Here is a 12,628-nt window from a genome sequence, read left to right on the forward strand (position 1 = left end):
ATGCTGGCAGAACATCCAGACCTGCCGGCAGGCCGGTGACGACACCACTCTGGGAAAAAGTTCGGGAAGCAGGCCAGGTTCAGAGCAGGGAGGGAGAGAGGGGAGCGTGCTGGAGAGAGAGCCAGGGAACGTGGCTTCTCTTCCCTCTTCCTGTGCCCCCATCACCCAAGGGGACCAAGGGGAAGGCAGGCTCTGAGCCACTCACATCCTATCTTAACCCAAACCCTCCATCGTGCCCAGCTCTGCAGGCATGCTGAGTGAGGTTGAGGTCCTGAGAAGTTTCTTCTTGGTTATCTCCTGGTTTTACCCTGATGGCAGAAAGCCAACCAGAAGGAGGGAGCGAGCAGAGAGGGAGCAAATGGACCCTGGGTTCCAAGCTGCCTGGATAACCCCAGTCTCTTGCTTTTAGCAGATGCCTGATCTGGGAAGAGAGAGGGGAGTGAGAGGAAGAAGCTGCAAGGTCAGGAGAAGCCATCTTTGCATCCTGAGATTCCTCTCCATCATCGTCACGGGGACCAGCTCATATCCCCACCTCGCAGTCACAGGGCATAATCCAGTTACCTCATTCCCCCACATGTTCTCTGTCTTTGGGAAGAAGGACCCTGAACCCCAAAGCTTAGTGTTCCCAAAAGAAAAAAAAGGGGGACAAGTACAACCCACAGATCTTTGACATCTCGTGAAATTTTGTTTCTTCCATCTGATCAGGGGAAAGCATGAGAGAACCAATCTGGTTTCTGACCCCAACCTCTCCTGCCCTTTTCCCCGCCACACGGTGACCTGGCCCCCGATGATATGCCCTGGCCACACCATGCTGCTGCTGGAATCAGAAGATCTGTCAGCCAAAGACCATGCTCCTTCCTGGTGGCTCTGACTGTGGGGAGGAGTCTGGTATCGGGGTGTTTCTCAATAGCCATGGCTCACTGTGCCTGGAGAAGGGTGAGGAGGAGTGAGCAGGCAGGATGGGACCCCCCCAAAGAAAGGCTGTGTGCCCCTAACCACTGCAAGAGGCACAGGCCACGCCCCCCTCCAGCCACGCCCCGGGACTGACTGCCAGTCACGCCATTTCCCCAAGAGTCTTATGCACCCTATACTCCAGCCTAGTGTGCATCAAAAAGCCCAACAGTCCTTTCCATTCCAGAGGAATGAAAGTGTCCCTTCCTCATCCAATCTTTCAGCGGCTTTTGAGTGCCCTAGGTAAAATGCAAATCATTTTGCTACTGGAGGACCTTGCAATCTTGCCCGGCTCCTCCCTTCTAAACCCTGCCCCCTCCCCCCACACCCAGCCTACAGGCCCAGCTACACTGCACATCACCCCAGGCGGCGTGGGCTGCCCCGACCAGGTGCTCTCAGAAATCCATTCTACCACCTTCTCCCAGGAGCCCCCTTCCTCCTTGAATTCCTCCTAGAACTCCTTCTTGGCGCTCAGCACACACCACCTTCTTTTATCATAACTTTACAGTCAAACATCTCTCCTACTAGACATAAGCGCCCGGAGGGTAGGGGTGCTGCCTGTTCTGCAGTGTTAAGTACACAGAGCCTGATGCATCTGCTGGCTCGAAAAATGAATGACACTCCCAGAACAGAAGCAGGCCACAGAAATATGCAAGCCTCTGAACACTATGCGGCCAAGGCAAAAATAGGGGCAAGCGGTTCTGGGTGTGCTCAGTCATAATCCAACAGCACATCAGGCCAAGCTGCGGGAAATACTACCTAATGGGAAACCTTACCCGAGCAAATCGCAGGACCAACTCGAGTCATCGCCCGAGTCTGTGGTTTCTGCGTGGACATCCAGAGCTAGGATGTTCTTTTAAGTAAGAACAAGGAGTGGCAAAGAGACAGAGGGTCACAGATGCTCCCACAAGGGATGGGGCAGCAAAGGATGGGCAGGAGACTTCAGAGTGATCCGGGGATGCAGAGGGGCTGGGATTCTTCCCCGGCTCCCTGCACTGTCCTCCACCCAAGATTCATGCTCCAGAAGAAGGGGCGGCTTTGCAAAGTGTTCCAGGGGTCACTTTTCTCACCCCAAATCTCTTTCTCAACGCTCAGACCCTCCTGATCCCCAAACCACCTCTGAGAATGCAGGGTCTGGCCAGATCAATCTCATTAGCGAGTGAGTTAGGTTATTGTTATAGTTAGTTAAGTTAATTTAAACTTATTGTTATCATCAGGTATATCTCATAAACATTTGGTTAGTTAACGCATTCAAATCGAAATCAAAACTTCAATTAAGCTGAACATTCGCTACTACCATTTAGGGTCTTAAAAAAGAAAAAAGAAAGAGAGAGAGAGAGAGAGAAAGAGAAAGAATTGTCTCTAAGAAGGGCCTCCTACGGGGCAAACTTCTAATTAAACAAATTGTCAATTTCAACACAATGAAAACTGATTTAAGAGTATAAATTTGGTATTCCAGTCACTGAAAATAAGGCCTCACAGTGTCGATTTTATACAGGCTGATTTCCTTGGATAGGGAAACACGGAGGAGAGGAGGAAGACAGTTCAAGAAAGAGGAAAGCTGGGGGGGAGAGTGAGCCAGAGCGTTTTATCCTTTGAGAAATAATATCTCCGCAGAATCCAATGAGGCCTGTACTCAAGCATCAGAGAAACTCCTTCTTGCCTCCTCCTTCACCCCTCCCCTACCAGATGAGAAAAAAAAATTAATCGTGTATGATGACAAACTTGGCTCAGCACTCACTGTACACACTGTACCCACAAGGCTGGCACCCAGCCAGGCCTGGCCCAGCGCCAGAACTACAATAACAAACACAGGCCACGCTCGCCAAGAGGGGGTAGGGCAGCAAGCACGCAGAGCCCGTGCAGCTCTGCGAAGAAGGAGAGGCGGCAGGAATGAGCCTCTCCTGGGCTCATTGACAACATTGACAAATGTGACAACATTTAGGGGAAGCCAGGAGCTCCCTGACCCCGACCCAGAGCCCAGACTCCCTTCACCACGGCCTGACCCCTTCTTAAAACAGTCCCCAGGGCTGTGGAGCGACTCTTGTTCCGTGATGCTCTGCACCGCTGCTCCAACCCCTGGTGATCTTGTGTAAGGTGGGTCTGCACTACAGACCCTCAGGGGCCATCCTGGCTGTCGGCTCCCTGCATGGAGCCTTCAAAACAGAGCAGCAAGAAAATCTCATGTCATCTAATCAAACGTCTCCTCTAAGACCTCACATAGGTCTGTTATCGTGCAACTGGGGGAGGAACTGGAACAGGTAAAACCCAACTTCTGCTACTGGAATCCTGGAGAAGACCTGGCACCACTGGCCCAGCCCTCTGACCCCACCTCCCTGACATGGTCAGGTCGCTCTAGAGGCCTCAGGGCCTTCGCTGTTTAACAGGGGGGCAAACAGTTCGGGATCTAGCCTCACGAAGCCCTTGTTGCTGCTTTATTTTCAAGCCATCCTGGCACAGGGGTGAGAGATATATGGGACCAGAGAAAGAAAAAACAGAGCACAGAAAAGCAGAGTTGAAGCAGGCTATGAGCTATCTGCAAGGGTGAATTAAGGCCCTGCTGTGACCCATCATACCTCCCCCATCACCGAATCCTCTTTTACAAGGGCAGTGGCAAGTGAATTTCAGAGGGACAAATCATTTGCACGGACTTCAGGGACAGACAGGAAAAGTTAAGAAAATAGGCCCCAGCTCCCAAAGCTGCCAGGGTATCCATACAAGACTGTGGGACCTTGAACTAGCATCTCGGTCACGGGGTGGCGCAAAGTCACTCATCTTGTCGGAAGCGGGGGCCCTGCACCCCCTGAATGTGCGTAAGCAGCTCTTCCTCTCTCTGCCACCCCACCGGCCCTACCAACACTGCTGAAGTGTTGGGCTTCACGACGGAGACCTCGGCTAACTCACACTTAGCCAGCGGGCTCCTGGCTGCCCTCCAGTGAACCCCTGGGACACAGTCTAAACACTTCCTTTTGCAGGAGAGACCCGCTGGGAGACTGGAGTTTCCTTGAGTTGCCCGGCCTCCCAGGCTGCAGTCATCCATTCAACCACTATCTATAGACTCCAATAATGTGCCAGGTAATGTGCTGCACATAATGGGGACAGACCCTGTCCCCAAGTAGCTTATTCCAGTCTATTAGGGGAACAGAGGGAAAGGGAAGTTACATTTACTGAGAGCCTATCGTGTGTCGGGCAGAGTGCGAAGTGTCTAACGGGAGCCTTCCGTTTGGAGGCTCAGAGGGTTTACATTTCTTGCCCAAGGTCACAGGGTCAGGAGGTAGATGCCCAAATTCCTAACCCTGATTCCCAAGCAAGAGGAGATCAGGCAATTCCATTAATAACGATAATACAGAGAAGAAAGATTGGGTCCAAAGACAGCTTCGGATAAAGAAATATGGACCCCAGGAGAAGGCTCAATTGCTTCTGGCCGGAGGTGAGGAACAGCTGAGGATGGCATCATGGAAGGGACCTTGGAAGATCTGGGAAGACTGGGGATGGGTTATTCCTCGCAGAGGGAAGGGGGTGAACAAAGCCGCAGAGCCTGGAAAGCGAGCCGTGCTGGTCCACACACAGAGCACACCGACAAGCACACGAGTCTGGCTAGTGCACTAGACTCAAGGAAACAGTAAGGAGAAAGGGTGCTTACCAGGCTGAGTTACTGAGAGGCGAGGAAGCGTTAACCGCAGGCTGTACTACCCGCGTGGAAGTGTTCAACGGCACACGCAGTGAGAGACCACACGGGGGGCTGGAGCAGGGAGCAAATGAAATGCAAGACCCACACTCCGCTCTGGGGGAGGGTGGTTGAGCTGTGGGCAGACAGCTCACGAAACTCCCCCCACTAAACCCTGAACGACCTGCAAAGGTGAAGGGGGAGCAAGAAGATTGGAGGTGCAAGTCATAGAAATAAAAAGAGTGCACGGGTACCAAGCAGATGCCCAGCGCAGGAACGCCTGGACCCAGGACTCCGGGCCAACGTGGGGCAGGTGGGGGATGAGGATGGCTCTGAGGGGCCAGGTGTCGGGGAGGGGAGGCCCCACGGGGAGGAGAAATGGAACACGAAGACACGGGGTACAGCGAGACAGACAGTGGCCCGGCGCGGCCCAATCTTTGGATCTGGAAGAGGGAAGACTGGGAAGTGAGAAGGAGTTAGGACACCTGACGAAGGGCCATGAAGGCCAGGGAGAGCGACGGCACCCCATGCAGCGCAGAGGCACAGGGGCTCTGCAGTGAGGCAGTGGCAAGCGGAAGCGTACAGAGCTACCGAATGGCATTTCCGTGACCAAGGCGCTGGAGGCAGCGAGGACAGACTATACGCAGCCAGACTGTCCTCAACGGGAGTACGGTGATGGGAACGCTCCCGAACGACAACTTCAGAACTGGGGGAAGGGAGGGCGGTGGCAGCAGAAGCAGCCACTGTACGGTAAGGAGTGTACTATAGACGCCTTCGTCATATATTCTGTTACCTAACTGACGTGAGTTTGCAACACCTGCCCTTTGCAGATACAGAAACTGGGGGTTCAGAAGACAAACCTGCCCGAGGTCACACAGATGGAGATCTGCCCAACCCCAAAGCAGGCTCATTTCACAAACACCTGAACCACCAACCTCCTGGAGGGCCACTTGCTGGAGGCAAAATGGGAAAGAAGAGCAGACACTGACTATGGACTAGACAGGAGACAGCAAGACCGAATAAGAAGACAGCCCTCTCTTCTCCCCCAAAACGTGACTCCAAGGTTGAAAGGCAAGGGAATTGGAAAAGAGCGCTGGCCCCAGCAAGGAAGTGCGGTGGCCTCTCCAACTGAACCCAGGCGACGGCTTGGCCTCGAAGCAGCAGCACTGGACCTGCTGTATCCTCCCCTCCACCGAGAACGCCTGGGCACGCTGCATGTCAGTGCTTTTCCCCTCTCCACGCCTCATGGGGCAGAGAAGCTTTGCTCACACACGAGCAAAAATACCAGCAGCCGCCGAGTCGACCCCACTAGAATTGGATAAAATTAACTTGCAAAAGACAGCACGCTGTAACTAGCTTTGTGTTCCAACCTTTCTATATCTATTTAATTAAAGGCTCCTGTATAATTAGTGAACCCAAGAGTCAGATTCATTAGACAGCGAGAACCTAATTCCGCAACTGTTCTGCTAATGAAACTGCATCTACTTTGGAAGGTGGATCACACAGGGCACTGGGTACCAACGAAGCCCCAGGAAGCTCAGGAGAGCGGAAGGATGGGTTCATCCAGACGGTCACATGGTCAGGATGGACTTTTTGCTCCAGGAGCCTGGAGGGAGCAACCACGGGACGAGGTGGACCGAGGCCCGGCTGGCAGTGGGGATATATCCATGCTCTGAGTGGAGGTGAAAGTGGGCAGGAGGTGGGTGCCCATGCTACAACGGGCCAGTCAGGGCATCCTCGCCTACCTGAATGAGCCAGTAAGTGCATTCTCAGTCGCAAACTATCCAGGAACCGCTTTCCGCAGAGCTCACACCCGTACGTCTTCATCCCACTGTGCAGCTTCCTGTAGGGGAAAGGAAAAGACAGGTTGCTGCTGCTCTGGCTGGACAGAAAGCAGGCCCACCCCTACCTGGGGGCTTTGCAGCCATCCCTGTGGCAGGTGAGCAGGAGGAAGGGAGATGGAGGGCAGGGGAGCTGGAGGTGGGCACTGACGGAGACATATCCCTGGATCCATGACAGCCGGAAGCCCCCTTTCCCATGGAAGGCTGCCAAGGAAGCATCTATTCCCAGTCTTGTCCAAGGGGGCTAGAAGAATAGGGCACTTCCTACTTCTTCATCCACTGGCACATAGACCAAGAAGAAAAATCAGATTCAATTGTGGAGAGAGGAAAGAGGAAGCACCAGGCCAGTTAGACAGACATAATCCTCACAAACTAGCACACACCATACGTGGAGGCAGAGGTGCCTCTGCTTACTTCACTCATAGCACGGCCCTCACTGTGCTGCGTTGTGCATATACCTGGCTGCCCCAAGAGACCACTGACCCGGGAGGGCTGCCCCGTACCTGCTCTCTCTCATACCCCAGCACCCACACGGCGACTGGCACATCGCAGCTTATTAGTGAACTGACACCTTCATGGACAAAAGCTGCTCCCCTCTCGGGGCATCCAGAGGTTCTCAAAACTGCAGTCACTCTCCAACCCACGAAACCTTCCCCAGAGGCCCAGCTCTTAAAGTGTTTTCCCTCTACATCTGGCCAGAGGATGAGCCCTGGCAGAAAGAAAGGTTTGAAGAAACCAGATAACATCACTCTATAAACAGAAGGTGGTAGTCGTCGGTTTCGGCTTTCCAAAGAACTTCCATGTACGTTATCTCATTTATTCTGTGAGGTGAACCTGGCACCCATGACCACCCCAGGAAGACAGAGGCCCTGGTCACCCCTGGTCACAGGCCCAGCCTGCAACCCTCTTCCGACCACAACTCCCAACCTGGGGCCTTTCCCACCAGACCCTGCCACTCGGTCAGGAGCCAGCAACAGAGCTGGTCAGAGGCAGGGAAGCAGGCGGCTAGTGGGGGAGTTCTGGGAGAGTCTGGGCCGCGGGCTGGCCAGGGGGCCATCTGGCCCAGAACTCTGCCTTTCCTCCCACCCACACTCCTGTTCTCAGGCCTTTACTTGCCTCTGCCAGATACAGGATCCACCCCACCCTGTCTCTGCGCCTTGCCTGCCGCCTCCCCAGGGGCCTCAGCCCTGAGGAAGGAGCTGAGGGCAATAGGGCCGGCAGGTGGGCACCCTTAGAGCCAACAGCCCATTGCAGTCAGGATGTTGATGTGTTAGGACCACAGTCAAAGGCTGGAGGGCTGCCGGTACTGATATTAGATGAATGCAGGTGAGGAAGGGGAGTATTATACACTCAAGCCAGTGGTGCCCGGATCAGCTGTCCAGATCACAGAACTAAACCAAGCCACCCACTGCCAGCACCTTCCAAATCCCACAAGAACCCAGAGGTGCGTCAATACCCTGTGGGCCCCGGGATGAGTATGGGTGCCAGTCTAGCGGCTTGAAGACAGCATACGGGGTCCACTGTGTGCAGCTTCTGACGATGATCAGGCCCAGCCCCCTGCACAGAACTCTTTCTCAATCACAGTCGTGTTTGCTTGCTTTCCCTTTACCCCTTTGCCAAAGACAACAAATGATTTCTCAATCACAAGTGCACACGCACCCTCATCCATGACACTGCCGTGCGCCCCACCCCCATGTTATCTGAACCCCGGCCGAGGCTGATCCATCCCAATTGAGAAATAGCAACGGTACAGAACATTTTCACTGAACATTCTCAACTCTAAACATATTTCACAATGCTGGGCAATGGGACGTGTCCTAATAGCATTCTGGGCAAAGCATGGTTTAAAATATGTACCCAGGCATGTTCGTGTGTGCGTGCACACAGGCATGTGCACACAACTGTAGCTGAGTATGCCTTGTCACTTGCCTGGGCGTGACAAAGGTTTGCTTTCCTAAGAGCTGTTCCATGGAGCAGCTAAAGCTCTATTCACAAGTGGTTCCACAGGTGACCCTCGTACACAAGTTCATGGTCAGGTCAGGTGGATGGCAGTGTGTGGGTTCCAGTCTTACTTATCTCCATCTTTTTCTTCACTAGTGCTTTTTTTTTTTTTTTTAATATTTATTTATTTATTTGGCTGCACTGGGTCTTAGCTGCAGCACGTGGGATCTTTGTTGCAGCATGCAGGATCTTTTAGTTGCGGCACGCAGGATCTAGTTCCCTGACCAGGGATCAAACCTGGGCCCCCTGCATTGGGAGCGTGGAGTCTTAACCACTGGACCACCAGGGAAGTCCCTTCACTAATGCTTTCTTAGCTTCCAGGGGTGCCCACCTCTGGGGTGGCTGTCAGGAGGAAGAGGAGGACAAACACCCATTCAGATTTGTCTTCCCAAAGGACACTGGAGTGGCCAGGCTTCAGGTTTCAGCAGTCAGCACCAGGATAAGCATCCTCACCCCGGCTCTTGGACTCCCATCTCTTCCCCCTGCCGGTTTCAGATCAAGTCTCCCACCGTGATGAACACTTTCTGGGTAACCCTACTGTTTTGTTTTGTTTTGTTTTGTTTTGTTTTGTTTGGTGCAAATGGATTTGCCTGGCAACTGGTGTCAGTGGCTTTCTTGACCAACTGGATTGGCGTGGTGTGTAAGGTGATGCACTCTTGCCCTCTACTACAGAGGGAGCAGGATTCGGGGAAGGATGCCAGTTGAGCAGCCAGAAGACCTGGATTTTTGTCCTAACTTGGCCATTAACTTGCTCTGTGACCTTAGATAAATCACGCTATCACGATCTGTCTGCATTTTTTCACCTGTAAAGTGATGGGTGATATCTAAGGTTCTGGTTTCTCATGGTGTCAAAAACTTTATTATTCCAAAGTCTTACCCATGTCCTTTTACCCAGCCTCCAAGGAATTCCTCTGAGGGGCACTATTATCTCTCTGAGTCACGGTCCACTGTGTGATGTCTCATGACACCAGGGCAGTCAGGCTAGGACAGCCCAAGCAAAACACTGACACCCGTTCTCAGATACCTACTCACTTTAAAACCTTCTAATCCAGATGACCTGAGTTCCCTCCTTTACTCACCTGTGATCTTTCAGTGAAAGAAACTTCCAGAACTCATGACCAGCCTTTCTTTGGAACCATTCTGCTGCCATGCATCTTCCAGCCTTCAGAGACATGGGTGGTCCTCTCCTGCCCAATCCTTGGGGTAAGGAGACTGCCTTGCACCTGACCCACTAACTCAGTGCCCTCCACGGGTTCCCAGAGGCGAGCATGGCATCCAAGTGATCCCACATGTAGTTCGAGGACAAAGGTCCTGCCTCACTGGCGGAGGGATCAGGGCAAAGCACACAAAGTTCAGGAGAGAAAAAGGGAACATCTCACAGGCCTGGAGCTCAACTGAGACCAGGGCCGGTTCGCCCATCCCTGTCATTATTGTTCAGACACCAAGGGATGGATGTGAAGAGGTAGAGACTTCTTCTAATTCAAAGCAAAGGGAAATGGCAGAGAAGAATCTGAGTGCCTTCGAGGACCCCCAACAGACTTTCTATGGCACGGGCTGCGGAATGGCCAATGTGGAAACAGAGTCGCAACTGGTTTCCAGAGTGAAAGTACAAACTGCAGGAACTCAGGGTCTGTCACCCTAGACCCCAACCCTTACCCACCTCTGCCGCCACACTATGCCGCTGCAACGCATTCTGATGAAAATGGAAATTCCATCCGCCTCCTTCTTCCTTACCACACACACTCATATTCTCCCAGGCTGGCCCCGCCTTTTCACAAGGTCAAACTGCTCATGGTCATCTGAGGTCATCAGCCTCCACGATAACACAGGAAAGGAGGACAGCTGGGGACATCTTTGCACCTTTCTACATATGCTGCCTTGGTTTTCACACTCTCTTCTCTGAGAGGCAATAGTGTTGAACACTGTTTTGAAAGTAACCCAGTTCTAGATGGCCCAAGCAACTCCATGCTGGACTCAGAGGAACGTCCATTCCCCATAGGCTTCAGGGCCCCACCACCCGCTCTTGGGGAGCAGGCTCAGGTGCTCCCCAACTACGACCACACCTGGCCCACTGGGTAAACTCATCCTGAAGGTAACACGTTTTCAATTTTGTCCAAAAAGACAAAGAAAAAATTAACCTCTAATGGGTTTCTAGCTATTTTCTCAAGAGAACTGAATCATTATGGGAAATCAGAGGTAAGCAAATACGAACCTTTTAACAAGTAACTGGAGGGAAGGACACATTCCTTCTCACTGATTCTCAACCACACAACTCTCACTAGTAAGACCAAGCTAGCAAGCTACACACTCATTCAAACCACTGCTGTGAGTCTGAAAGTTCATAAAAACTCATCTGCTTCAGATTGTAACTATATAATAGCAGAAGCCGCGTTTACCTTTCCTTTTATTTATAGGGCCTAGTTTAGAAGTGACTACTCAATGCTGCTAAAGAAATTCCTCGATCTGAGGTGGGGTCCAGGCACCCTCCTCTCATCTGAACACTAGTCCAAGCACAAGAGCTTCATGGGCAGCCTCCAACCCCATCCTGTGCCCCCGAAGTCCACACAAGGAAGGCCAATGGCAACCTCATAGCCGCATAAAGCCTGAGCTTCAGACCAGCCTCACCCTCGGGATGAGTCTTCGTCTCCCCAGCCCGCTAGAAGACAACAGCCAGAAAAAGTGGCAGCAGGGAGAGACTCACGCCAGACTCCATCCTCCCCACCCTCAGCCTCCAGGGACAGCTGACTACAACAGCTGTTGCCTAAGGGGTGCCCTCTGTACTACACCTTGCAGGAGAAGCTAGGCCTTCCTGTATCCCACACAGCCAAGGACTAAGGGGAGAATTCTAGAAGGGCCAGCAGCGCTGTTTGTCTGACAGAGAGGGGTTCAAGGCCCAGCACCACCAGTGTTCCATTTCTTCCCAAGTTCTCTGCCTGGAGACAAATGGCAGTGAGAACAGACCAACAGGTAAGAAAGTCTAGAGAGGGAATTCTGTTCCAATAACCCAAGGGCTGCCCTTCTTCGCTGTGCCCCTGGGGAGATGGAAGTGCCTGCCCTATGAGTTTTGCTGAGCACACCACACCAGCACTGAAAACTAGGATCTGTTATGAGGGAAAGTGAGTGGAGGGAACTACCCACTTTTGCATGAGGAAAGATGCAGCGGGGAAGCCATCCTATAAGGAAGGGCCTTTATAAGATAACGTGTTCTTTGTTCTCACCCTAAGTGACTCTATCCCCTGCTCCCACCAACACTCCAGCTCCAGCAGCTCTGAAGGTCTTTCCAACTCACCCCCTCTACTTGGTCTGAGCTGCCCCACATGCAGAAGCCACCCCAATGCTTGATCTTTTGCTTGCTTTCTGATCCCGTGACAGTCAACTTGACCTATACAGTGCTTCTAGGGGTACTCAGAACAGACAAGGGCAAGACAGGAGAGTCTGTGAGTCAGCTCCCAACGATGGTCTAAATGATCCTACTTTCTCAAAAGTCCGCTGCCCCATGGGAATCAATACTCTCCAAGGCCCTCTACTTACCATGGGAACCCAGCCCCCTGCAAACCTCTTGCCCCACTCTTGATCAGGACCTGTCCGCTGGCCCTGACGTGCTACCGTGTCTCCCCATGTGGGCACGGTATGAGGCGGGTCCCTTCACAGGCTCTGACAATGCTCTGTCTTCAAAGCAGTAAATAACCCTTAAATCCAGTGGTAAGAGGACCTCACCTGGCCTCGCTCACCTCTCCGAGTCGAAACGGAACTGACAGAGGAAAAAGCTTATGTACTTCAGCAACGGGCTCACTCTTCTTCCCCAGACCATTAAGTTCACAATGTACCTTCAATGTCCACTTACCTTCAATTCTAATAACAAGAGGAAGGCCAAATAGTCAATGCCATTCTGGGCTTGAATTTTAAGAGGAAGAGATGAATGAAAAGCCATTAGGTTACCAGGGATTTATCGCCAAAAGCAACTTCCAGGGAGACTGCAGGGTGTTTCCGTACATGGTCCAGCCTCCTGTACTTTCTCCACGTGCCTTTTTGTGGCGAAGGAATCCTCTGAACCGAGCCCGTTCCACTAGAGGCCTCCACCCTAAGCCAGAGCAGGTCATCCACAGGACATCTGGGATGCTCAGGGAATGTCCCCTCCCTTCTAAGGGTGACACGGTATCTTCTCAAG

The 12,628-nt window shown here is 52.5% G+C and overlaps 1 protein-coding gene across 1 annotated transcript in view; it reads right to left on the reverse strand.

Annotated features, from left to right (window-relative positions):
- ZBTB16 (zinc finger and BTB domain containing 16) overlaps nt 1-12,628 on the reverse strand; it is a 191,406-nt gene that overhangs the window by 91,301 nt on the left and 87,477 nt on the right. Inside the window, exon 3 of the mRNA XM_068555344.1 lies at nt 6,364-6,461. Within this exon, the coding sequence (XP_068411445.1) occupies nt 6,364-6,461 (98 nt within the window). The remainder of the gene's footprint in view (nt 1-6,363; nt 6,462-12,628) is intronic.

Source organism: Eschrichtius robustus, chromosome 11 (genome assembly GCF_028021215.1).
Source record: "Eschrichtius robustus isolate mEscRob2 chromosome 11, mEscRob2.pri, whole genome shotgun sequence".
NCBI lineage: Eukaryota > Metazoa > Chordata > Mammalia > Artiodactyla > Eschrichtiidae > Eschrichtius > Eschrichtius robustus.